This window comes from Erithacus rubecula (genome assembly GCF_903797595.1).
Source record: "Erithacus rubecula genome assembly, chromosome: 21".
NCBI lineage: Eukaryota > Metazoa > Chordata > Aves > Passeriformes > Muscicapidae > Erithacus > Erithacus rubecula.
This window is the reverse complement of record NC_136673.1, coordinates 5,955,523-5,983,190: the sequence shown is the minus strand read 5'-3', so window position 1 is coordinate 5,983,190 and position 27,668 is coordinate 5,955,523. Positions and strand designations below refer to the sequence as shown.

Genomic DNA, 27,668 nt, shown 5'->3' with positions numbered 1-27,668 from the left:
TGACACCACTGGAGAGCTGTGGCTCAGATTACAAAAACCCAGACTTTATGAGTAGATTTGTAGCTGAATAAAAGCCTTGAATTACAGTAGGAGACACAAGGAACACAAAGTCAGCCAGTCTGGCCCCCACACCAAAGTTTTGTTAACCAAATCAGGCCACTTGCATTACCAGCTATGGCTCCTGAATGACCTTCAAGAGCTCCTGGCTGGGTTGTTATTCAGGAAAAAACTTGTACAAAGCCTTTATTTTGAAAACTGTATAAGCCAGGTCCTTTCAAGGGGATAATTGGACTGCAGAGCTTTCAGTTTTTCTGGGAAATTCACTTCTCTGAACAGAGTGTTATGGATACTGCAGAGATGAGCAAAGTGCAGCAACACTTGGACAGGTAAACAGAGTCTGAACATCCCTGACTCATCACCACTATCCTCAGCCTTGTCCTTGCTGGCTTTGCTCTTGAGAATTCTGTTCTCTCAGGTCCTCACAGTGAAAATCCTTCCCAGTATCAGTGTCCTTGGTGAGCATTAGCCCAGGAAGAGTCTGGCCCCAAAGAGCACAAATAAACCTTAGAGAAAGAGATGGAGACATGGTATCTCTTTATCAGACCTTTATTAGCAGACTGTTCCCTACATGAAGAATCCAAGTTAGATTTGCATTATAACAATTTGTGGTTACAGCTACAAAGATGGTTGTCATTTTGCATTGATTTTTGCATTCTGATATTCATATTCTCATTAGGCCACACTGGTAGGAAGGAGCCACTGCAGAATTTGACAGGTCTCAGGAAGAGGGGGGTGAAAAAAAATAAAAATGTATCACTAATCCATTGTTGGTTAGATTTCCACGTGGCTACTACTGACAGCACTGAAAGTGAAGGCAGAGTCTCACCTGGGAGACTCTCCATGAATCACCAAAATCTGTCAGGAAAAAAAAAAAAGCAGCTGTTTGAGTGCTAGCAAATCCTTTTCCAATTTCTCACACACATCTCCACAGTGTCCCCCTGCATTGATGAGCACTGGCTCAGCAGCAGGGTCTGCTGCTTCAGCCTCAGGGCACAACTGCAGCAGCTCATGTCCAAGTGCAAGTTTCCTTCCATCTTCCTGGAAATGTGTATTATCTTTAGTCCCTGAGATTTCTCTCTTCCCCCCTTACCTAGAAACTCCCCCAACCACTCTTAATTAATTGTTGTGACATCCAACATCCACAGACCTTCCACTTCCCACCTTCAGCCATTCACCCAAAACCTTTCTGCCATGCACAGAGGCAATTCCAAGCTAAGGCAAGCCTGACAGTGCACCCTCTCCCCAAGGTTCTGCTTCCTCATCTGCTCCCTCCTCTCCTATGGCTTCTTGCTACAAAATTTCTCTGGGCTGAGGTCCTCCAGCAACAAACCCAGACGTGGGGAAGGCAGTTCAAGCCCCAGAGGGCAGGTACACGAGTGACTTTAGCATCCCTACCCACAAGTCAGCTGTGTGATGTAAAAGAACTAATAGAGAGCTTTTTAAAACAGGAGAAATACAAGCACAGTAACAATATTTAAACAAACCTATAAAAATAGCCTGACATAACTCTGTTCAAATAAATACAAAATAAATATGCTTTAAGCAGTAAAACAGTGGAATGCAACGCTGGTCCATTTTACCCAAAATGAAAAGTTGGGTGAGGATCTCCCAGGCCTCAGAAGCTGGATCCTATTAACTAAAGCAGCCCATAATGCTATCAGAGAAATTTTAAAGCAGTTTCTTTCCCTTAGCTTTATGAAAAGCACCCTTTGAAGGACAAGCAAGCATGCCTTCAGCACTGAAAGCTCACCTCTCCCAGTGACAGCCCCTCTCCCCAGCACCCCTTCCCACAGCAGACATTCCTGACTCGGGGCCTCCACCACACCCATGGAAACCTGAACATGGATCTACCAAGAGGTCTAAAGAGACAAGATAGCAGCATAGGCACGGGGCTTGGAAAAGGTTGATGAGCTCTCCTTGGCACCAGGCAGGATGGAATTCAGAGGTCCATGCAGCACTGCACAGGGGCTCTGGTTGTGCTGGGAGCTCAGCTGCACAGGAGCTGTGAGTTACTGTGTCTTTGATCACTAAAGCCATGCATCAGTGCCAGGCAGCCCAGGGCTCTCCTGCCTTCCCCTTTCCAAGCCCCTGCAGAGAATAAGACAAGCCAATCCCAGCATGCAAAGGATACAGGCATGCAGGCTCTAGTCTGCTGCTTCTGTTAGTAAGTGCATCTTGTTAGTGGGTTTATGAGACACACTTAAACCTATAAAAAATAAATAATCCTAATTCTTCATCAGGCTGGCTTAAGTAACCTTCAGCCTGGCTGGATAAACCACTGCCCACCAGCCCTCCAAACCAGTATAGATCAAAGTTACTTTTCATGTCAATTGTTGGAAGCAGAACATGAATGTCTCCCACCCAAAGGAATATTTGTAAACATAACAAGCCTGGTGTGGCAGCAGCTCCTACACAAGGTTTGTACAAATTTAAACAATGGGTAGGAAGTTAAACAACTGAATGGAAAAAGCAGCTCTCTGAATGGAAAAAGAAGCTCTTTCAGCAAGTCAGAAGGTGCTCATCTGTAGGCAAACAGCTCTGTACAGGCAACACGCTGAGAGCAGACCTGTAACCCAAACCTTTGCTACTCTGTCATACTGCTGGGAACTGACCTCAGCAACTCCCACTGCAAGATTTCCCAGGAGTTCAGCCCCTGGTCTCCCAAAAGGCCCCAAAGAAAAGGACCCCATGATGGTTTATGTGGAGCTCTGAGTAGCAAGATGGCAAAGGACACCAGATCCTCCCCTCCCCTTTCCTTACTGACTCACAATCTGAGATTTCACAGCTTTGCTTAGTCAGCTTAGTGTCGACACATTCACAGAATGAGAGATGGCTTATATGTCTTGGGATCACATCCCAAGATTTCAGAGTTCTGAGTCCTCAGCATCTCCTGGTCACCGTGAGTCCACGCCCAGAGTCATCTTCAAGTTTTCATACACCACGTAGCTGATGCTCACAGCTGGGATCACCTTCATAAAGTTGGGCGCCAGACCCCGGTAAAGCCCAAATGCTCCCTCTGTCTTCAGAATGTGTTTGAACAGTCCCCTCATGGTCACTTCAGGAGCACCCTCCACTGAAGCTGCAACAGGGAAAGCCACAATAAATAATGCAGCCTATGTGGTGAAAACACTTTTGTTTCCAAGAGCAGCTCTGATCCATGTGCGTTCAGATGTTCCCAGAGCAAAGGTGCTTCGTGGGGGACAGCATGAACTTCTCAGCTACCCAGTGCTCCACACTGCAAGAATTTTCTCAAACTGCTCTGCAGATGCCCTCAGCACAGAACTGCTGATCTGAGCAAAACAGAACCTCTGTCCTGGAGGTCCTTGGCCACAGAGGTTAGAAGGGCAGCACGAAGTCCACCGTCCCCTTGCAGCATCACAAACAGCCCATGGCTCAGCTGCGTGGGCCAGCTGAGGCTGTTGTTGCAATGTTTACACTAGAGAACCTTTAGCCTTGCTCAAAAACAAAGGCAGGAGCTCCCACTGTTCCAAAAGTTCTCACCTTGGGCCTGCATGCGTGTCCTCACGAGGGCCAGTGGGTAACTGGCAAGCTGTCCACAGGTGCTGGAGATGGTGCCACAGGCCAGCAGAACAAAGACCCCAGGGTCAGCACTGTTGACAGCGTAGCGCTGCAACCAGGTGTTTTTTAGTGTCTGGAAGGAACAAGCCCAACATTAGCAGGGAAGAGACAAGCAAAGGAGTATCACATTTCATGAAAGATCTAGAGTAAAGGCCAGAAAGTTCCAGGCAAGTTCAGCCAAGAACACAGGGCTTCTTAAATCTTTTTGAGCTGCTGTTGCCATAGTGCCTGGGGAAAATCCCTCTAATTTTCTGCTGCAATTTTCTCGTGAAGAATAGAAACAAGAGACCATGCATGACGCTGACTATGGTTTATGAAATAGAATAATCATATTGGATTATCTTTTAAGCCATTTTTGGATTAAAAAAATACATTTGTGCCCCATAAGGCTGTTCAAGCAAGCTTTGATAAAAGACTTAAACTCCTGTCATGACTGACAAGTCTGACAGTGATAAGGCCACACAAGCAGCACAGCCCTACAACAGGTTAACAATAACATAAAACATAATCACTGTAAGGCTTAACCTAAGAATAGGTTAAAGGCTTCATACCTCATAGACTGCCAGGTCAATACCAGCATATGGAATGATCCCCAACATGTTGGGGATGTAGCCTTTGTAGAAGGCAGCCATTCCTTCCTTTGCAAGGATGTTTTTGGCACAATCCAACATGCCCGAATATTGTCCTGTCTTCCTTAGAGCCATCCGTGTTTTCAGAACCTAGAAGACAAGAATAAATAGCATGAAGGCCTACAGGAGAATCAGCAGGAGAAAAATGTACAGACAAAGTCATTCTTAGAAGCATGACTGTCAGGAGCACAGCAAGTGTCCTGCAAGCAGTACTGCTTGGCACCACCTCTGAGGACTCATTAATTAAAGATCACAGTGCTGGTGTACCCACATCTTCCCATCCCTGCCCCTACCACGAGCCCTCCTGGGCTGGACTCAGCCTCCTGCCTCACCTCCATGGGGTAGATGCTGCTCTGTGCAATGGCCCCAGCCAGAGAACCAGCCAGGAGCCGCTCGTGGATCCTCAACATTTCCTGGTCAGTCCCAATGAACCTCTTGATCTGCGGAAGCCAAAACAGACACGCATTGAGGCCCCATCACTTCTCTCAGCCATCCTTTTCTTTCCAGCTTGTCCTGCAGCCACAGCTGTCTGTGCCCTCACCTGCTCATAGGCCATGAACTTGATGGCTGACTCGGGTGCAATCTTGAGCACGTTGATGCCGTTGCCCCTCCACAGTGACCTGGGGCCGCCCTCCCGGATCATCTGCGTGAAGCCGCCGACGATGCACATGTTGTTACTGCGCGAGGCGTGAACCTGCGGGACAGGGACAAGCCTGGATTAGTTCCAGCCCCATTACGACAGTGCAACGCTTTTCTGTAATCCAGGGACAAAAGGGCGCTTCTTTTATTTACCCAGAGATTTGCCAAGGTTTTAATCCCTTCCAGATAACTTCTACAATGGGAAAGAGAGCTCCTTTTCTTTTTTGCCAAGTCTAGCGTTAACTAATCAATCTAATCAATATCTCCCTCTGGAATGGGAGGAAAGGTTAAATAGGCAACTGTCTTGGTTTTTTTCCCCATACCTAGCATAGGATCAACTACCCATCAACTTCTCAGCTGTGACAAAGCAGGCTAAAATAAAATTTTCCAACTCCTTTCTAATGCCAATAGTATTGAATACAAGCTCTGCCAACTGACCACCACATAACACTTCAACTCTTATGGCCTCAGGGTCTCTCAAAGGAACACAGGATTTTAATCTGTTTCACAAAAACTCAAGTTTTCCATAAAACTGTCTTACTACTGACAATTTGGACATGTCCACCTCCAACAAGACTCTCTGTACTTTTTCTAGTTAATGAATAATAACTTTTTTACATTACTTTGATCACACAATTCAAAATGCTTTTTAAAACAGCAATAAAAGAAAAACAAGAGTAACATGGGCCAGAGTGCTGTACTGTGTTGATGAACATTATCACCTCCCAGGTAACCACAAATATTAAAGGAATCTGTTCAGGTGTTTAAACAAACTGGAACTTCTCCATCATACCTGCATGAGCACTTTCAAACGGTCCAAGGGAGCTGTGCAGGTTCTGGACACGGCACCTGCACCTCCACCTGCAACCAGATGTCTCCACCACATGCCTGTCTGCCTCTCTTCCACTGTGAACTCATCAGGGACAGTCAAATTCTCTCCTACATCAAAGATCTGCAAAAGGAGAAGGTGTTGAGAGATGTTGCATCAGCCAGTGATCTTGCCGAAGTTTTACTGCTCATTAGTGCCAAGTGCTGAAGTTCAGGATGTGCTTATCCCAAGCCAGCAGCTTATCTACAGCCACTAACTGCTGTGCCTGGCCACAGGAGCTGCCACTGCTAGAATGTATTACAGGGAAAATTCATTTCTGATTTCAAGATCTTTCTCCAAGAACCTGGCAACTGCTGAATATTCACCTACATCTAAATACTGTGGGTCAAATTTAGGAACAAACTGATCAACTGCAGGCAGTTGCATGGCAAAAAAGCTGGACCTCTCCAGAACCTTCCAAGCTTGCAGCCAGTTAAATGTCATTACATACTATTCATGTACAGATAACTCCAAAAAGGATGGCTGCCTGTGGAATCAGGTTCTAGTTTGAACAGGTCCTGAACCAGCTGGAACTGGCCACTGGCAGGAGCTCCTGGAGGTGCACACCAAGAGAACACCCTCATCTCCCTGCAGTACTGCAGTCATCATCACCTGTGCCAGCAGCTGTGACAGTGATATCCAGCAAGATTACAGCAGAGGACAGGAAGCAATTGAGCTTCCAGGGCTACAGGGAAGCTGTGAACCATGAAGAGAACGATAAGAACTGCTGATAGCAGCTCCTGGGGGCCAGGACTTGGACCAAGAAGCTGGGCAAAGACTGAGACCTGTTGTGCAGGAGCTATTTCTTACCGTGGAGTGCTTCCAGTACAGGATGATTTCAGGAATGTTCTCCACAGGGTGCAGCAGGTGATAGTCTCTCCACTCATTCCAATCAATTGTCATTGTCCCATTTTTATCCATGCTAAAAAGATTGATCATCAGGTGAGTACAGACTCCCACTGGGTGACAAATTCCTCCTCCCCTTCCCTTTGATTATCCACACCTACGCCAAAAAGAGCTTTGCAAAGCAACTACTAAAAGACTTCTAAAGAGACACAAGACAAAGCTAGGAAACCTTCTGTTCACCAAACAATGCTGAGGTAGAAGTGGGTTCTCTTTCTTCCCCTCTCTCTCCCTTCTAACCAGCCCACAACAATATCTGCAACCCCTCCTAACAAATTCAGGGACATAACTGACACTGAAGGGAAAATAATACTTACTAGGTGACAGGACCCCAGAAGTGTCCCGTCCTTATTCTGACACACAGGCAAACAGACAGAGGGAAGGTAGCAGAGGAAAAAAAAGAGGAAAAAACAGCACAAATAAGTGGTTGTTAACATGTTAGTGCCACATGCATAAAGCACTCAGCATTTCCAAAGAGCAACTGCACAGTCCCACTCCAAGGCAGCAAGCTCAGGGCAGCAGGACAATCAGACAGGGATGCAAATCAGCTCAGGTGCAAGCACTTCCCCTCAACAGGTCAGGGAGAGACTCTGACAGTAAGTCTCAATAAAGCATTATGATTTCATAATTGTATGTCAACTCACAGGGAAAAATCAAAATGGAAAGTACAGGAAAAAGAGAAGAACCAAAGTCTCTGGAAAGTGCATACAGGGGAAAGAGAGACAGGCTCCATGTCCCTATATTTCTTTCTAGCTCCCTCAACATAAAACAGAAACAGCAGTGGAATCTTCACCTCTTCAGTATTTTCTCAGCCTGCTGTTCAGAGATCTTGACCCCCAGGTCCCGGAGAGACTGGACAATCTCCTGGGCATCAATACGGCCTGCAAAGAGAAGCCAGTGAGCTCAAGCACTCACACCACAGGACAACACATGCACAGCCCACCCTGAGCAGGAAAAAGCTGTTTACCATCATTCTTTTTATCCAAACTCTTGAAAACCAGTCTCAGCTTCTTTTCATGGTCTTGGAGATAGTGAACAAATTCCTCAAAATCCAGCTGTCCATCCAGGTCTTTGTCTCCAGCCTTCACAATTTTCTGTTCAGAAAACAACCAAGAACTGTCAGTTCCTTTGTTCACTCAGACAGATGTATTCCCCCCCTTCTACTGTATTTAAAAAACATTTCCCACACAACTTTGACTTTATCTCCAAAAAGTAGCTGACTGAATTGTAATTCTTCTAAGAGCTTCTTACAAGTCACCTGATTCCAACTGCTTCCCAAAGTCCATTACACAGATGGAATGCCTCATGGTTTTATCAGGGATATTCAGCTAGTGTCATGTGTCTGACCTCAGGACTGTACCTTGATTAACACCTTGTAAAGTCCTTGTGAAGGTTCTTGAACTAAGTATGAGTCAAGAGATTTGCATAAAAAGCAAATCAGAAAACTTGGTTACAAAAAAAAAAAAAAAACAAACAACAAAACAAAACAACAAACTGAACAAGAAAAGGAATTTTGTGCCTACTACAGTCCTTAGAGAAGTAAACTCCCTCTGGCAGTAACTAACTCTAACCAGCAAAATCCTGTCCAGCTCTAGTGAACACAGCCAAAGATAAAAACCTTTGTGAACTGGTTTAGGCACCCTGCAGCTATGTGCTTTAATTACACAAGTTTCCATGAGATGCATATAGAGCAAGAATAGGCTCTTAGTAGGACGAAGTTAAAATCAAGATCAAACTGTGCCAAACATCTAGGACAAAGCAAATGACTAATTAACTCACTGCAACTCAGGCAATAGCCATGGACTGTCCTCTCTAAGGGCACATGGCTGCATGTTGACAGGTGAGGTGATCTCCAGACTGCAAGAATGTGGCTCAGGGAGTTCCTATCCCCCTCTTGGTTCAGCCACTTGCCTTTAACAGCCTTTAAGTCTTTTCCAACATGAATCAGTGAGCAATACTCAATGGAGGTATGAGTCAGTCTAGTGCATCACCCAAAGTTTTGTTTTAGTTATGGTAACATTTATGTTCACAGCAGATGGGTTGTTAAAGAAGCTCTGAGCTGAAATGCTGGGTTAACCCTCTGTTCACCAGTATCTTGTTTAATATTTAGGCTTCAAAGTATTAGGCAAGCCTAAACTCACTGTGGTATGTCCTCAGTCTATGACCAATCTCCTTCATAAACCAGAAGTCTTTGTTTCAATGTCATTTTAAATTACTTCAGTACTAAATGATTTGCTATTGAAACACTCTCTCACTCACCAAGTCCTGTCTCTTTAGCCCTAATGCTATGAGGATTATCCCTAATCACTCTATGAACTTTAAATAAGAAAGTGCTGTCCCAGCTGCCCTGACCTCCAAGGTATGCCCAGTATTCCCAACCTGCCATTTATCATATGACCATTGTGAAGTTCAGATATGACCTCACATTTAACTTGTAGGCTAAATATAGACCAACACTCCTCTCCTGTCAGCACACTGGGCTTCAACAGCTGAATCAGGGCTTCCCTCTCACTGGCAACCCCCAGCCAGTTGACAGGCATTAATAATGTGGAGGCACTGTAAGAGAGATGTGACTGTGCAACTGCTCCCTCTCTCTCAGCACGCCCCAATAATGCAGAAATGCACCCTGAGTTATCAGAGACTGCAGGCAATAAAAGCATTGCCCTGTTCAGCTTCCTCCCCCACAATCAGCACAGAGACCCTGCCTGCCCGACAGTAACCCACAGCACACGTGTCAGGGGTGAGAAAGCCAAGCTGCCAGCATCCTCTCTGGAGGAGTGAACCTCTGCCTGCACCTCTTCACTTTCAACAGCAAACATGAAATCTGGCCCTTAGCAGCTATTGTGGCTGCAGGAGCTCCTCTGGTCACCTGCAGCCACAGCCCCTGCAGCACTCTGTGGGAACACACACACCTTCCAGCCTGCTGGGTCTCTGCAGAGGCATGAAAAGCTTCCCCTGCTTGGCTGATCAATAATCAGCTCTCTGGGCTCTTGACACAGCAAGAGCTGTGACACATTGGGATGGAGAACTCCGTGGATTTAGTGCATTCCCTTCCACAGTCAAGAAAAAAGTTCTTGCATAATCTTCTTCAGCTCAGCCCACCCACCCAACTGAGTCACACAGAGCTGCTCTCCTCATAACAGCACAAACCTGCTCACCTCCAGCAGCTTCAGCTGACTCTACATTACAGCCTGCTGTCAGAAAGAGGCACGTGGAAGGATGGAAAAAGGAGGAAGAGGATGTGAAATGCTGTATCTGAACAGACCCAGAGACGCAGAAGATTCCATAGTTTGGAAAACCCATTTTTTCTATTTAGCTTATATCAACTGGTTTTAAAAGTCTTACAGGCATCGAGACCTCACCCAATTCAAAACAACAGTATCAAAAAGAAGAGTTCACTCCACGCTGGTTCAGCAATCCCTGCCAAGGGGCACGAGAAGCGTTTCCATGCTTCACTCAGGTACTGCAACACTAAACCAACCACCAAAGGTGATGGACACCCCCCTGCCTCGGTCACTGCCTCCCTTCCACCCCCCTCTCAGGGCCATACCTGCTTCCACTGGCGGTAGGTGGAGAATTCCTGGGAAGGAATGAAGAGGCTGAGTCGGAAGATGGATTTGAGCTCGGCCGGCAGCCCCTTCGACTCAAAGTACTCAAACTCCGTCTGCCTCTCCCCAAACACGGGCACGTACAGACAGAGGCAGAGCATCTTTCTGAGCCCAAGACTCAGCTGCCCCGCTCACTCCGACCGGCAAGGAAGGGAATTCAAACTGAGCGATTCCCCTGAGCTAATTTCAGTAGCGAGTGGAAAGGAAATGCCAGCAGGGCTCATGACACACGCCTATGAGCGAGCCCGGCTCCGGCGGGATTGGCTGCACAAGCCCTGCCCTTCTACTTAAAAGGGAAGCCGGGGCTGTTGGGGCCCACCCAGCTGATCCAGAAACACGTGAGCTGCCTCCCATTGCTCAATACCTGCTCCCATTGAACCCAGCACCTTACATCACACCCGCTGCCGGTTAACTCTTACTGCTTTGGCCAAGGGCCAGGGCACTCGCTGTGCCTTACATCCCGTCAGTCCTCTTCTGATCCTGTTCTCGCCTCTGCGGGGATTTACACAGGTAGCACAGTGGGGACCAGACTTGATCACAACCTCTCCCATCATGCAACAAAGGAAGACTATCATTGTGTTCCCAAAATTATTTTTTTTAAAGTGCAGTAAGAACAGGGTGACAGCTGTTTACTGCTTTAATACGTCTAGGACAGCTAGCTTAAGCAAAAGTTTTCCACTTTTACAAGATTATTTTGTTATGCCAGAGTTGACTGGCCTTGGTCACAAGTTCTCTTGAAACCACTTGTGCCAGCTAAGAGCAGACAACCCCTGCACACAAAGATCTCTCCCCTCTGGAGCACTCCAGAGTTACCAACACAGCAGCAATAAAGCCTGTGGAGGTTTGTCATTGAGCCAAATACAGAGAAAATCAACAAATCAAGGGCAGGCTTCAAAACAGCCCCAGCTGCTTCTAAGCCTCCTAGCTAAGCATCCACACAGCAGTTACAACAGCTTAATATTTTTCATCCTCTTCTGACTCCAATTAAACATTGCAGTCAGATATGTGCTACGAGATGTGTCCTGAGCAGAACACCATTTTCCAGTTTCTACCCTTGACAGTTTAACTGCTTTGTAAGCAAGTTCCTGAGCTCTCATTAGGAGCAAGCCAGGCTGGAGGGAGTGTGGCACAAGCACCATTTAATGCAGGTATAATTACAGCTTTCTGTCAATTTGGTGGAGTTTGAGGTAGGGGTAACACCTAGCTCTCTACAGAGAGTACCAATGTGCAGAGGGCAACAATGCTGTTCAGGACAGGATCACTGACTGCTAACATGAATTTTAAATAAAGTTATAGCCTTGGTATTAATCAGAGAGAAGCTATCACACAGGGAAGATACAAAAAGCCATAGTCAATAACCCAAACACTGTAATCCTGTCTGCACTAGAAGTAACAAAGTGTGTTTGCTGAACTGGTTCAAGCCAGTCAGGATAAGAGCCTTCCCCACCGCTGCGGACACAGCAACATTTTCTGGTGTTTGCCGTATTTGAAGAGCCTGCTGGCAGAGCAAAGTCCAAGCAGCACTCCCCTCCTCAGGCCCTCATGCACAGGGTGCCTCTACGTCTTTGCTGTTATTTTGTTCTCTAAAGCAAAGCCAAGGTCTGTAATGAGCTGCTGGTGGAGCTGCATGTCAATCACACAAATTGGTTATATTTAATCTGTGGCTTAATTTCAAGGATTTTTTTTTTTTTTTTTTGTAAGCTTAATGGATCACGACTCACAGCAACTCAGTACCCTTGGGAGTTGTGACCTACAATGGTGTCCTGTGCCCTTCCTGGGCCACCTCACTCACCATGGCACTGCAGCCAGGTTACCTAACCAGGCTTAACCTACTCCCTGCTGACGTCTCTCTGCGTGAAAACAGGATCTTCTCAGGGACTCCAGATCCTCTTAAAGATCAGCTGCAGCAGCTCACTGTATGCATGCATGCCCACAGCACACCCCAGCCTTCCCACCAAGCCCAGTCTCACTGCAAGCAGCACCCCAATGATGCCTACACCCCACTGTCCAACACCAAACACCCTCACTGAGGGGAGCAGGGTGGGTACCCCCAGCAACAGGTAGTAAGTGAACAAATCCAACTCAGATTTGCTTCACAAAGCCTTAAGATCCTCTGTAGTCCTTCCCACGAGTTGCCAAGCATCACTATTATAGCTGCTTGGCAGCTCAGTTGCTATGCCAACATGATGCAGATTTTCCTAAGAAACTCTGTTTGGAGTTGGCAGCTAAAGACAAAAGGCAAAATCGACACATTTTAGGAAAAAAAGCCCTACTACCTACGTCAGAGGAAAGGAGAAAGCTAATGAGGTTAAAGCTGATTTTAAGCACAGTATTAATTACAGGACAGTGAGCTAAGAAGGAGAGACAGATTACAAATGAAGTTTATACCAGCAATTCAGGTTATAATGACAAAAGGAACTTAAGTATTAAGAAGTTTTTGTATTTCAGCTAAAAAATCCCGGTAAAGCTGGAAATACTCAAGAGCCAGGCAGCTCTCCAAAGCTGCAGGGATCAGTGGTGCTGGGACACTGGTGTGGGGTCACTGCCACATCCCAGCACACAGAGCCAGTCCCACTGCCCCAGCCCCTGTGGGCAGCAGCACACTCAGCTTTGGTGCCAGCTGCAGACAGTACATCCCTCATTAGCACTGTCTATTCCTGACCAACCAAGGACAGGGCACACAGCTCAAATCAAGTCACTCCTCCCTGGTATTTCCATCCACCAATTCCACCACTGCATCTACACATTTCTGAGCCATGCCTGGCTAATACCCTCTGCAGCTTCCTTGATGACAAGAAAAGTCAGACATGAAGGAAGGCAAACCCAGCTTTTTCTCCCTTTAGCAAACTTATTGTCATTTTATTTATAGGATTTAGGTCTTTTAAATGCTGCATGAGTTACCAGTTTCCATACCCTGCCAACCCTGCTAACCTTTCCAAGTCATTTGTACTCTTCCAGGCATCTACTTCATCACTGGTTTACTACATCACCTCCAGAATGTACCTCCCTGTAAGGGATGGAAAGATGCAACCATACAAGGATCAGGAAAGTATGCTGCTTAATTTTGAATTTACTCTGCTAAAAAAAAAGGCACTAAAAATATCAAGTACCAGCAAGCGTCAGAGTCACGTAACATCCTCCTTCAGAAGCAAAACAGCTTTCTGGGTTCCAACCCTATTGCTATAAGGTTTCACTGGGTTCTGCTGACTTGGTATTTTTAATTTCTAGAAACTAGCTTATAATTAATTGACCAGTACAGAAAGTCCTCACAGAGCACCGAGAGTGTACGGTGTATGAAGGAGGGGAGTTAATGATTTAAAAGACCCCAGCAGAGTAAAAAGCTGCAACAGGCAAGGCTTTGCCAGGGGAAGGATAAGAGACCGGGCACAGCAGAGAGCACTATGTGTTATCTGACATAAAGGTAACCAGGAAAGGTGACCTGTTCCACCAACAACACACGGATCCAAAGTTACAAGTCCAGATGGTGACATCAGGGGCAGATCATGCCTGTCTCCTGTGTACACAGATCCAGGGCCAACATAACACATCTGCAATCAGTATTTTCTCCCCATATTTGCAAAAACAACCTCATGTTGAAACAGCTTTAAACAAGCAAACATCTGAGGAGGAACACAGCAATAACAAGTGAAAATTGAAGAATCAAGGCCAGGAAGCCCCTCCAGTCAAGTTTATCCATACATATCAATTCCTTACAGAAACCCCAGTACCAGGTGTGATATTTTGTGTGTTTTTAGAAGAGAAATAGTAACGTGTTTTTACAAAATTAAGTGGTCTACCAGTCAAGAGACTGCTCCCAAGGTTACAGCCAATTAGTGGCAGAGAACAAAAGCCCCCACATTTTCTATCAACACTAAATAACACTGTTTGCTCACAGTGGGTTATTATCCATCCCTACGGCTGTGTGAGGCTTTTCCCAACACTTCTCCTTCAGACAGGTAATTGGAACGCTGATATCTGATCAAGTACAAACAAGTCATTGCATCTTAACAAGTTACTGTCCCTCAGCTGAGCCATGGGCTGGATGAAGCATAAGCCAGCCTGAACTGCAAGGTGAAACATATCTGCATAATCCTCAACAGAAGAGCTTTACCCTGCATTTTACTTTACAATCAGGGCAAGCTAAAATTACACAGTCACAATCTCCTGGCACAGTGGCAGTTGCTTCCTAAGATGCAATAACTCCATTTTACCCCATCTTTATCCTCTAGGTATTTCTCCATTAGCCAATCCTACGGTTCCCATCCAGAACTTCCCAGGGTCACACAGGAGAGAGGAGATTGGTATCAGCTTCCAGAGAAAGCCTTATTTCCAGGTGTGAACAGATGGACTCTCCCTGACTGAGAGACCATTGTTCTCTGGAAGACAATTAGAGATTTTCAGCCCTATAATTCCAAGGTTTTCATCACCACTTCCTTCAGTTCTGAGCCTCTGTCCTTCTTCAACCTCTGTGCACCAAAGTCCTCCCCAAAACGCGCATGCTCCTTTTTTGGAAGGGGATGCACAGTGCTAACTGCTAAGGATAGAAATGAAGGCAAAAGTCCCTGCAGATTTCAGTCTGATTCAAGCAGGGAGTGGCTTCTGCTCCACAGAATGTGAAATGCCGCCCTGCTTGTTTCCATTCAAAACTGCAGCAGAACAGATATTAATCCCCTCTACAATCTAAACCTTTTCATCCCTTATTTTAAAGGGAAAGCTCACAGAAACAATCATGCCAAATTCCCTGTCAAATAAGCTGGATCCTGAAAGTCACACACCCTTGCTGCAGCTCTTCAGCATCATCCTCACCTCCCCCTTCCTTCACAGGCCTTATGCCCAACTCCTTCCCCCCTAATCCCGGGTCACACCCCTGGTTTTAAACCACATGTAGTCAGAGCTGACTGCACCATCCTCAGGGGAGACAGAGCAGCACTCCCTCCATTAAATAAGCCAGAACTGCAGTTGGCCAGCACTGGGCTGGGAGCTCCGGCACTAAACTGAGCAGCTTTTGTTCACCTCCCCCCAGACAAAGCCTCACCATTTATTCTCTGCCAACTGTGCACCCCCACCACCTCCCCACTCTCCCACCCCCTGGGAACTTCCCATCCTCACACCAATTTTAGTCTCTCCCTTGTGCCACCCGCTCCCCAGGGACACACTTTACTCTCTTCCGGGCTCTGCCATTCAAATAATACAGCCAGTTACTCATTTGCTCAAAACATGCAAGTTTTACCAAAGGCTTGCCAAATCACCAGAGACTGACTCCAGAACATTTTAGGATGCATTTGATCCTTTGCTGGTCTCCGGTGCAGGGGTGGGACTCGCCACTAACCTGCATTATCATTCCCTGTCCTCTCTGTCATGCTTTTTACATGTTGCCCAGGAACCCTGGAGGCCCCCATATTTCCCCCTTGCCCCTAAACAGCATTTTTCTCCCACACTTTGAACATCGTGTTTGGAAGGTTAGATCATCTCCTCTCTTCAGTCACTCTCCTTCCCCCCCGCCCCCTTCCTTTCTAGCAAGCACATGCGTTAGACCCTGCTCCCTTTTCCTGCTCCTCTCCCCCCTCCCCAAATTCACACACACAGCTACTCACACACTCCACCTGCAAAACCCCTTCTCCCAGCAGACCACACACTCCACTGTCATGTGCACCAACCCCTCCTGGAAATCCCATTACCTTTGGAAAATGCTCTGCGGGTCCAACCACCAGTAGGATAGTTGGTCTCCTTTCAGTGGGATCAGTCCCTCTGTCCTGTGTCTTCCCCAACACCTTTGGCCCTTTCTCCCCGGGGCCTGGAAGTGGGGTGGTGTTTCTGGCCTCATCCTCTTTTTCATCTGCAGGACCTTGGCATATGGCCCTGGGAAGGAAGCTAGACAGAAAATGCCACAGGGTCTGCAGCATTGCTGCTCCAGCGAGCATCCCAGGCAGGGAAACCCTGAGCGCTCAGGAGCTGCCCGCTGCCAAGGATGATGTGACTGCACTACCAAGCACCCCCGAGACGGGAATCGGCACGGCAGCCAGCGGGAGGCTCAACCCAGCGACTCCACCGGCTCCGACTCTTTACAGACCGCTCCTGCGGACGCTTCCTGCCTTTTGAAATTGCTGCTACTGCAGTCGTGCCTGGCCTGACAAGCAGCTCATTGTACCAGAGCCTCAGAAATCTGATGGCAACAGACAAAGCACAAGCCCCCTGGCACGGAGAAGCCGAGACGCTGCGCTTTGGAGACTGCTTGGACAGAGAAGCCGAGAGACGCCGCGCTTAGGGAGGAAAAGCTAAAGACGAAACCTCTCCGAGAGGAGCTTCCCAGAGCTGCCGACGGCAGCGGCAGCCGGGGCGAGCAGCGATGCTGAGCAGCGATGCTGAGCAGCGGGCTGCGTCCCCACTGCAGCAGTGCCCAGCCAATCCTCGCTGCCAGCGCTGCGCTGCTCCGAGCGCGGCCGCGCGCGCAGCCGGCCGGGAGCGCGCCCCGGGCGCGGGGCTGCCCGCAGGGGAACGCGCCCGCCGGGCCCGCTGGCCGGGCCGGGCCCCGGCATGGGCGCGCCGCCCCGGAGCAACCGGCAGCGCCCGGGGATGTGCGTGAGGCTCGGCAGCTCCGGCTGCGCCTCTTTGTTAGGGCGGCAGATGGCTGTGCAGAGAGAAGCCGGCTTTGCCCAGCCGTGGCCGCATTAACCTCTAAGTGCACTCTCTCCCCAGTCTATTATAGTCCCATCCGTGCCTACAATAGCTCTTTGGTGCTGCATTGTGCCGCTGCCGCCTTGGGCTCCCGGCACAGCGTTTACGGCCATTCATCACTGAGAGCCGCGCTTAAACCATCGCTGGTTGGTCGAGCTGTGCTGGAGGGAGCCTTGATCCACATAGTCAAAGGTAGGATATTAATGTATATCAGCACAGGGACACATGACGGTGCTTGGATTTCTACACGAAATGCCACGCTTTCCTCTGCTGCCACATTGATTGGTGAGGCTTTGATACCATTCATTGGTACCAGTCTCCCACCAGAACCACCCTGGAGGAACCCAGCAGCATTTTCCATTTTACAGTTCAACTTACTTCATATTCCCAGATTCTTTGTGTCCACAGAGGGCACTGCATGCCTCACACCCAAAGTACTGTGACTCTTCCCTAAGTTTGGGGGTTTTAACAGGCCAAAAAAAAAAAAGAGTACAAACCCACAGCTTCCATCACCTGGGGCTCCCTATCCAACACAGCACAGCAAGCAAAGAACCTCAGTTTTCAGCTTTTAACTTTTGAGAGTGACAGACTGCAGGACACTTCTGGTATACAGATACTTGATGTGAAAATATGATCCAAAATCTAAAAGGTCTGCGAGCCTTAAGCAGCCAAGTTGCACATAAATTTTGAGATGAACATCACTTTTGGGAACTTGCTATTATTGAATTCCTATAAAGGACCTAAGTAATGGAAAAAGTGAGAGACAAGTACATAGAAGACACCACACTAAAAAAATTCTTCTGCAAATACACCAGAATTACTTAAGAAGAAAAAAATGCATTTTAGTCACAAGTCTATGCAGAGTATGCAACAAAGTTTTTTATCTTAAAATTTGACACATACCAAAAAGTAACCACACGCAAAAAATTTACAAAATTATGGGGCAGTAACACTGGAGTGAGGGTGTGGGAAAGCCCTGTCCCTCTCTGAGGAATAGCAGAGTCTGGTTCTAGCTGGGATACAGTCAGCAGCTCAGACACAGGCAGAAAAGACTGAGGAATTCTTGTCATGCCTCCATTACCCTGAGCTGCTGCCAGTCATCACAGCTACAAGCCCAAAAGTTAAACTACTTTCTAACACATAGTGAATCAGATCCTTTAAGATGATATTTGGAAGTTTTTAATGCTCTCAAGCCAGAGGAACAAAGCAGATTTTCTGAACTGGGCACAGTTCTTCAAAATCAGCTTCTATTAGCCTAAGGCTGTGGTTTCACAAGCAGCTGTGAACTAATCTGAAGCTTACTGCCACTACAAGTCATCTCACACATCCACTTAAGCCCTGCATTTACCTTGCTCCTCTGACAACCCCATTAACCCAGCCAAAAAACTGCAGAGCTTTCTGCCGGGGTAACCAGTTAAGGCTACTCATGGATGGGGTCCAAAAAAAAAAAAAAAAAAGTGGAAAGGGCACCTGAGCTGCCTGCAGCAACAGGCAGGCTGCCCTGCCACTCACACAGCTACAGAAGTCATGATACAGAAGGCAAAGCACCCAAAGTAGAACTTGAGATTTGTCCTCTGTGGTCACTTAATACTCACAAGGGGTCCTGTTTAACAGCTGATGTTACCTGACACTGTCACAATTGCTCCCCTGCATTAGTATTAACATTTCTGGTATGTGCACATCAGTGACCCCCCATCTTGCTTTGTTCATGCAGAGATTTCATAAGAAAATAATCATTTGTGCAAGAAATTATATGCCTGGGGTGTAATTAAAGCAGAAACTCAGCAGTGCTTCTTTGGCCTCTGTCTTCACTAAAGGAAACCTCAGAGGAATTCTGCCACCACACTAATTCACACGACTCCTTGAGAACAGACAATTTTCTAATCATATTTAGGTGGAAAAAAAAAAAGCATTTATTTTACCAAGTGGGGAATTTTATTAGATCAGAATATAAACCTAGTAATGGCAAGATGATTATAGCTAGAAGCAAGACAACTGCACTCCTACAGGGAATCTGTAGGGACTCTGTATTACTCTGCCAACACCACCACCAAGCCAATCATTCAGGCACAATAAAAGATGTCATAAATACTGTGATTTCAATACTGTCCACCTGTGAAAGGTGACACAAAAGGACATGAGGAGTGAGAATTAACTTTTCCTAGAAATCCTGAACCCTCACCTAGGCCACAGTGAAACAGCTTTCCCAACCTCAGCTTGATTAGGAGACAGCTATTCCTCAATTCCAGCCATTTACATGATCCAGACCTGGGATTTAAGGCAGAAAAAGCAGGAGGGCTGATCTGACTGCTGGCTCCCAGCCAGCACACCAGTCACTGGGGACAGAAGGCGCCTGTGGCAGCTGGCCTCAGAGCCCTGCACCAAAATGGATAGTCATTAGATAGCCTGAGCAGAAGCTGACAATAAAGAGATGTAATATATCCAAATGGAGACAAAAGAGAGAGAAAAAAGCAAGAGATTGACATGTTTTGCTCAATTAAAGTATTTTCCTCAGTACTGCAAGCTGGCAGAGGGAGGTTCTGCATAAGCCATAAAACTAAGTTATCTTGTACCCTTTTTCAGCCACATCATCATACCTGCCGAGTCTAAAATTCCAGTTTTCAGACAGACACTTGCCTTTTCCAGGCTGGTATACCTGGCAGAAATTCACTTTTGCTTTAAGATGGTTTCTAGAAGACGTTTGAGTAAATGCACTGTGAACATGTGAGCCTCATCATCGAGAACTTGCTAACATGAAAAAAATGTGAGAGGGAGGGTGAAAAGAGAGGGGAGCAGAGGGAAGGGAGCTGTGCTGGGAGCAATGACCCTTCTCCAGCACAGGAAGAGCTGCAGGCAGTCTCTGGTTCCTTAGGTGACCCTGTAGGAATGAGCAGTGACTCATCTCCTTTGGGAGCCTGCTGGAAGCACCCCAAGGAGCCCTGCTGCCTACATGTGTGTGCCACCAGAAATAGCACCCAGCCCCCAGCTGGGACAGGCCACCATGACTCTAACAATTACCTCTTATCTCTTCAAATTTAATTTTTGAAAGAGGAAAACGTTAAGTATGTCATTACTTCACATTTTTTAGAAAGTTGAAGTTAACCCTGCACGGTGTTTCTCACACCATGACATAAAAGCTCAACATCTTGTCCACTGCTGCTTAAATAATTAAACTGTCTGGTGACATTTAAGTACATTCATATATTAAGGTGACACAGCATAGCTCAGGGAACACAAAGCAACCCAGGTCTCCTTGTTACAGAAATCCTGGCACAAGGAATTAGCTACCCAAGCTGATATATTCAGGCATCCACAGCCAGTGCCAAATACAAAAATACAGAGAGAGCTGGCCAGGGAGGGGGAGCAGCACAGAGCCATTGCCCAGGACAGAGAGTTTCACCAAGGTCACATCATATTATATGAAGAGCAGGGATTAACCAAGAGACAGGACATCCTTAATACTCAAAAATTAGAAAGATCAACTTCTTGCTGCACCAGAGTGTTAAGCAGGAAAACAGGTAGAGAAAGGGTGGCCCTGCAGCAGCCCAGGCCCAGGCCTGCCCCCACACAGTTCTCCTCAGGCTAAACCATGTAGGTTCACATACCAAGCAGCTTTGCCTTTCCAAGCAACTCATGATCTAAAAATTTCAACAATTTCTCTTAGAGAGGAATTCTCCACTTCAAACTGCTTTAGCTGTCAGAAGCTTCCCTGCAGCTTGGGAGCTGGAAAAACTCAGACATCTCTGCAGCCTTCCCAAACAGACATGAGTTATCACAGTTCTGCTTCTCCACCCAAGACAAAGACTGGGCCATCATTAAACTGTGCTCATGTCCCACATTCACAGGGACAAATATAGCGACACAACATGAACAAGAACAAAGACTCATTTCCCATTTGCTACAAGTAGGGCTGTAGGAAAATGCTCCCTCCCCCTCCTCCTGACACCGTATCATGTTATACTGTGTGCAACCAAAGCCCAGGGCTGCAGCACCAACATTTTGTAGGGCTCTCAAACAAAAGACCAAGTCCTTATTATAGCTTTGATGTCTTTTATTAATGCTCACCAACCATTTAAGGGTTCTGCTCAATATTCAGCTAGATTAAAAATAAACAGTAAGTATGCTGAAGTCTGGAGTTCTGACATTATCTCAGTGATCTGACAACTCCCTGAAAGGGAGGTTTTAGCCACCCAGAAGCTGACCTCTCCTCTGAAGCAAACAGCATCTGGACAAGAGGAAATGGCCTCAAGCCATGCCAGGGGAGGTTCAGGCTGAACATCAGGAAGCATTTTTTCACTGAAAGGATTGTAAGGCACTGGCACAGGCTGTCCAGGTAGGTGACCATCCCTGGAGGTGTTCTTAAAACAACTCAGTGCTACAGTTTAGTTAATACAATGTTGTGTCAAAGGTTGGACTCTATCTTGGAGGTCTTTTCCAACATCAACTATTCTCATAATACATGCAGATGAGGACAAGGAGATATGTCAACTACCTACCAAGGCACAGAGCTCTGGTCACTAAAAATGCCCCACAGAACACACTGAAAGACAAAAGTGCTGCTGCATATTCTACACAGGCACAATCAGCTGTTTTGGATGAATTTTGTTGTTTCACTCCACTCAGGCTGAGGGGTTCTTATAGGCATTCACTTCCCTACAAAGTTGAGAACAGACCCCATCCTGCAGGAAGTAATACTGAGAGACCACATCACTGATATTTAAGATGCCTTTCTATTTACACAATGCTGACATTTAAAATTTATATGCTCTAAGTTGCACCTACATCTCTCAAAGGTCAGCCAGCAGCCCTTGGTCATTAGCACTGTGCAAACAGGACAAAGGTCTGCTAAATAAACCAGAGAATCACCAAGCTTCTCCAATTTTCTGCAAGATAGTACAAAAAAACAATCCTGAAAGAACAAACATCCCTCAAGAGTTATATATCTGGTCCTGTATGTACAGAAAGCAACACTTGTCTGATCTGCAGTTGTTTGGTTGGGAAACATGCAGGAACAAGTTTCTCCTGTGCATATTTGCATTTAAAACCTGGCTCCCAGCACTGAATGGACACACACTGCCCATTGCACCATTCATCACACTAAGGCAGGGCTGACCAGAAACCAAAACTGGGTAAAGACTTGCACCAAGTCTGAGAGTCCCTGGTCCCCAGCACCCCTGTCCTCCTGTTGTCCCTGCAAGACCTCTGGGTCCTGGCAGAGTGACAGCCTGTCCCAAAGCTCTCACTGTAGGGGTGCTGGCCAAGGCTATTAATAACCAACACTGCGCCCAGAAGTTTCCTTGTGCCAAACCCAAGCCTGGCTTCTCAAAGTCTGTTCTGCAGCTGTCAAGAACTCATGTGATGGATTACAGAGCTCATTTGCGTCTTCAGCCTAAATCAGACAAGGCAACAAACCCCAAATTCATACCAACTAACCACACATCACACATTTGAAAGTTTTATCTACAATTAAATCACTGACCTACAGTTCTGCTCTTGCTCAAGTGCATGAGAACAGAGCCTCCATCAAACCACACATTTCATAATTTACAAAGAGCAAGAACAGGCCTCCACTCCCTACAGACCCAGCAAATATGATCTATTTTGCTTATTATTTTAATAAATATTATTCATGAATGTGTGAATTTAATTAACATGTTACTGAAAATGGTTTTGCCTTGTATTAAACTGGTTTGGGGTAGTCACAAAGGGTAATCCTTTGGGATTAGTGAGGAGATGGGTGGATGAGAAGTTGCTGGCAGCAGAAGGAAGGCTATTAACTGGATATCAAACTGTAACAGTATTTGTCTGATACAACCTTGTGTTGCTCAACCCTTCAGCATGAATTACAAAAGCCCAGCTAAAAGCTCCACAAGTGCCCCAGCAGGATTCAGGACACATACCATGAAAACGTGATAATGCATAAATGTGTGTAGGTTTGGAGATGTATTGTGAGATCTAAATGAGAGCTGGGGAGATATTCCAGTCCAAATTACAGAACAGAATTAGAATTTTGCTCTTTTTATCATAAACTGACTTCTGTAACACAACAAAAACTCAGGTCCTCCAATTCCAGATGGCTGTGAATAGAAAACTGGTGAAAGCATCACACTGGAAAAAGTTCTTGCTCCTTCTGCCCCTTACAGTTGCTAAGAATTACAGTACATTGTGCACAGCATAAAACAGAGTACTCAAAAGTGCTGAAGAATAAAACACTTCCAGAAACAGAGCCTGAGAGGAAGAATTAAATGACGTCATGACAGAAGATAAAGTATTGATCAGAAACAAGATTAAATTTTTTTACGACTGCAACTGCTACAGTAGAAAGGGTTTCTCAATCCATCCATGGAGCCTCTTGCGAAAGAGCTGACTGATCTATTATCCCAGAATGGCATGGACACAGCTGGAAGAGTCCAGGGACACATTTAAAATGCAAAGTTGGTCAGAAGAAAGGCCTGATGTAAACAGAACACTGCAGAGTCCAGCTGCAGCAGCACAGCTTTGCTTCTTCAGTACATGGGAAAAGTAAAAAAACAGACCTGGAGGGGAGTTTGGACAGCCAGCAACCTGAAGATCAAAGAGGAGATACGGGGCTAAGGAAAAAGTGATGAAAGCAGATTTCAGCAGCCTGGGAGCTGATATCGTTTTCCATAGGGAAGCTGATATCAAGGGAGCAATCACAGTTGCATACATGAATTTAGGAGGGGAAAGTATCACAAGACCAAGGAGGACATCACTGTTAGAGCAGAGGCAAAGAGGACATTTGGGACTGAAAAGAGACAAGGGTTATGTTTTCTCCGTTTCTTAAAATGAACTAGTCCAGCAGAAGATGCTCAGCACCACTGCAGAAGAGGCAGCTGCAGACAAAATTCACCACTTCAGTCTGTCTCTAAGCAGCTGGGATTAATTCCACCAGTTCAGACTGTCTGGAACTTCAGCAGCAGAGATAAAGTTTTGGAATGGCACTCCAGCCCTGCAATTAATCAGGATCAGTAGGAAAACAGTTACATTAGCAAACACACAAATATTACCATCACACATTCCTTCAGCAATAGGACATCTCCAGATACAAAGTAGGAAACAGTTCTGTTTCAGCATATTTCCATTAAGTGCATATTTCAAGCTCCACAGGTCTATATAAAGTCAGAAAGCAACACTAACAGGACACTGACCATGCCAGAGGTAGATGAAATTTAGCAGTAAAATAGTATCCCTTCATAGAGTAGAACAAGAAAGGCTTTAAAAAAATTCTTCACATGGTTATCATTTTACTGCCCAAACAGAGTGAAGTATGTGGATTGCTTCATGCTGACCAGTGCAAACAAGCATTTCGTTACAAGGCTCACTGGTTTGGCACACTGTATTGTGTCAATTGGTTTAAAGATAACAGCATGGGCTAAAACAAAAAAAAACAAACAAAAAAAGAAAGCATCGTTTACATAAGAAAATTCCACCTCAAAGGACATCTGAGTACAAGCCCTTCTCTCCCCCACCACAGAAGGCCACCTCTGAAAGAGAAGGCAGCAATTTTCCAAGAATGCCACAAAAGGTTTTATCTCAGCAAGAACTCTGAAGCATTGAAGGAGCCAAAATATTGCTCATTTTCTTTTCAAGTTCAGCCCAAAAGTTATTGTTACCAAAAGAACTTTTAGCCTACTGACGCAGGGAGATTAGCAGCTCTCAGCTAAGATGGGTGATAACCTCACTTTACCAGCCCAATGTTTTCTCCATCTGCTCCCAAATGTTAGAAGGCAACTCCCATATCAAATGTACTGCTGCATGGAAGGAAAATGAAACTGCACCAAGTAATTTACTAATCACAAGCAATCCATGTGATTTATGCCTAAATTGGTCCAAACACTATGCTCAATAAATCAGAAAGGTTTTCTATCTTGACACTTAAGCACTTTCCTTGAGCGTGACCTCACATTAGTTAAGCATTGAGGTGCCATAATTAGCTAAGTTGGAGCAGAAAAAAGACCAACTTATTAATAGAACTGCTTTGGAAACAGGAAGTTTATTTGATTTCCCTAAAAACTGCACGACACGGAAGTTTGCTAGCCAGCTGAGGGCTGTTCCCACATTTTTAACTGGAACTTGAGAGTTTTGAACTCTGCATCCTCACTCTCCATGATTTTTACCCTTCTGAAGGGTAAAATCTACCACACTAACAATTATTTGCAAACTCTATAATGGTTTGAGTTGGAAAAGACCTTAAAGAGCACCCAGTTCCAACCCCCTGCCACAGGCAGGGGCACCTTCCACTAAATCAAGTTGCTCAGAGCCCCTTCCAGCCTGTCCTTGGACACTTATAGGGATGGGGCAGCCACAGCTTCTCTGAGCACCCCGTGAAACATCTGTTTCACCCCTCTCACAATATGGACGTGGAAGAGGAGTCAGAGGAAGGCAAGGGCTGAGGAACAATACTGACAGACAAGGGCTTCAGCAGAAAGACAGGATTGTTAAGCAGCCTCCAGGCAGCGCTTCCCTCCGGCAGCGAGCTCCAGTCCCCGCAGAACGGTTCCTCTGTGCCGCTCCCGCAGCGCGCCAAGCAAAGCAACTCTCTGCTGGGAAGCAAAAACGCAGTTTACTTTACAGTCATTCCTCCTGGGTTAAGCTGGATTGAATTGCATGCAAAGGAAAGAGAATGCAAACGGAGGCAGGCATGCAGGTGTGAGCACAGAACATTCTGGGATTTATGGCAGAGGTCAAGGGTTGGCCCCCACGGGTGGCAGCAGGTCAGTGTCACAGGGCATGCAGTGGTGATTTGTGGTACAATCAGATTTAAATACCCAAACGCACCCAGCAGAAAACCCCCATGGCGCTCACGGTATTTTTAGAAACAGCACAACTAAACTACTCACAAGATCACACTGCCAAGGAATTCTCGTATTTTTACAGCGGCTAGGAAGATGCCAACCAAAAAGAAATGTTAGAAGTTAAGATGCTGGAGATTCAAAGTTAGAAAGGAACTAGAAACTCTGGAAAGGACTGTGCAAGTAAAGCACTCAAACTGGGGCACCACTCCCAGAACAGGGACAGAATACGAGCTGTCACTTGAATTAAGTATCTTTTCAATGACTCAGAAGTTATTCTTAAACTCTTCTTCCTTCCTGTAGGACTGAGGCGCTTTGTGGTAGCACATCCCTGGCTGCACCCATGTATTTATCTCCTATCTTCATATGATACTCAGCTTTTTTATGGCCCTGCACATAAAATACAAGCGACTAGGCACGGAAAAGCTATGCAGCACTGAGGACAAGCCCATTCATCATAGACATGTAAATTACACTAATCACAGTTGAATAGAGCAGCATCATGTTGAACCTTGGAGCCCTCAGTATACAGCATCACACAGAGAGGTGTGAGTACAAAAGGCTCCCTGAAAGAGAAAGCCAGAGCTGCATGTTTTACACGCTCCAGCTCCACCTGCAAATCGTACAGTACAGCACCCTCCCTACATTCTAAGATATTTCCAAACGCATAAAATAAACGAGTCTGGCATAAACCAGCCTGAACAAACATGAGTAGCAACAGGCTGCCAGACCCATATGAGGAACGCGATGATGGAATGAAACCTGCACAATTACCCTGAGTGCAGGAACCGCTTGCAAAGGACCTTCCACTAGTGTAAGTCAGCATGCAAGCTGCCCTGTCCCGAGTCCTGGAGAAACACGATTTCCTTTATGGGTTTTCCTGCCCAAAAACTAAGGTTTTAATCCTGCTAATTACGGACAGCTAACACCGGACATGCCTACAGGTAGCAAGCAAGCTGATTGCTGCGGGTCTAGTGTGGAACTCGGCAGGGAGCCTGGGCGGTCTCGCATCACACGGCCCCGCTCTCGCCCGGAGAACAGAAAGCTGAAGGGACACAGCAGCTGCCATGGCGCTACCATGCGCGGGTGCCACCGCTGCCCCGGCGAGACACAGCTGGAAAGCCTCCAGAGCCCACGTCCCGCTCCCAAGACGAGCACGGAGCGGGGACGGGACGAGGTGAGCGGCCAAACCGTCCCTCAGCCCCGGAACGCGGGAGCGCTCAGCCCCGCCGGGCCGAACCCCGCCGCCGCTCACCCGCAGATCCAGCTCGGTGCGGTGCAGCCCCAGGCGGCCCAGCCCCACGGCCAGATCGTGGATGCAGAGCGCGCCGTCGCGATTCACGTCGAGCTTCTGGAACAGAGCGCGGAGACGCCGGTCCTGCTCGGAGGCCTCGCACAGCGACCGCCCGCAGGACCCCGCGCTTCCCCCTCCGCTGCTGCTGCTGCCGCCGCTGCTCTCCACCGCAGATCCCTGCGGGGACCCGCATGGGCAGAGAACGCCGCTCACCACCGGGGAGGCGAGAGAGCGCCGCGCCCCCGGCATGACCGCGCCGGCACCGACCACCCCTCACGCCCGCGGCACCGGCAAATGGCGCCGCTTCCGCCTTCGCGCCACGCGCCGTCGCTGCCACGTGATGCCCCGCGCCAACCAATCACAGCGGGCGACACGCCCTAGGCCACACCCCGCGGCCCCTACGGGGTGTGGTGGGTCACGACGTCACAGGGGACGCCCTCGCCTCCACCAATGGGAAGGCAGCGCCGCGGCGTTTCTGAGTTTTGCACAGGGAGCGGTGCAGGCGCGCGGGCCAAACCGCAATTGGCTGAAGCCTCTGGGAAGGCGGCGATAAAACGAACAGCTCCAATCAGAGCGACAGCCGGCCGTCAGTTTGAGCTT

General features: G+C 47.0%; 1 protein-coding gene across 6 annotated transcripts; it reads right to left on the bottom strand.

Annotated features, from left to right (window-relative positions):
* Positions 1-590: 590 nt before the first annotated feature.
* Positions 591-27,515, bottom strand: SLC25A25 (solute carrier family 25 member 25). Of its 6 annotated transcripts, none has more exons than XM_079324328.1 (12): positions 27,030-27,397; positions 25,390-25,520; positions 7,646-7,772; positions 7,472-7,559; positions 6,996-7,031; positions 6,586-6,697; positions 5,701-5,859; positions 4,810-4,962; positions 4,601-4,708; positions 4,191-4,358; positions 3,562-3,712; positions 591-3,139 (listed from the first exon to the last, which is right to left on the bottom strand). In XM_079324328.1, exons 1-12 carry the CDS (start codon positions 27,259-27,261, stop codon positions 2,955-2,957), a joined length of 1,650 nt encoding a protein of 549 aa, XP_079180454.1. In that variant the 5' UTR covers positions 27,262-27,397; the 3' UTR covers positions 591-2,954. The 6 variants fall into 6 exon arrangements, with proteins under 6 accessions (XP_079180454.1, XP_079180453.1, XP_079180455.1 ...); XM_079324327.1 differs by lacking the exon at positions 6,996-7,031 and adding an exon at positions 25,823-25,862 and having other exon boundaries at positions 25,390-25,525; positions 27,030-27,396; XM_079324329.1 differs by lacking the exon at positions 25,390-25,520 and having other exon boundaries at positions 27,030-27,425.
* Positions 27,516-27,668: the final 153 nt, after the last annotated feature.

Bases quoted from the DNA above. Each gene is read 5' to 3' on its own strand.
- SLC25A25 (XM_079324327.1), bottom strand. From the start codon at position 27,261: ATGCGGGTCCCCGCAGGGATCTGCGGTGGAGAGCAGCGGCGGCAGCAG. The intron at 4,963-5,700 runs GTATGATGGAGA...CCTGTCCCGCAG, and splicing joins GTTTGAAAGTGCTCATGCAG to GTTCACGCCTCGCGCAGTAA. The intron at 3,713-4,190 runs GTATGAAGCCTT...TGTTCCTTCCAG, and splicing joins TTGACCTGGCAGTCTATGAG to ACACTAAAAAACACCTGGTT.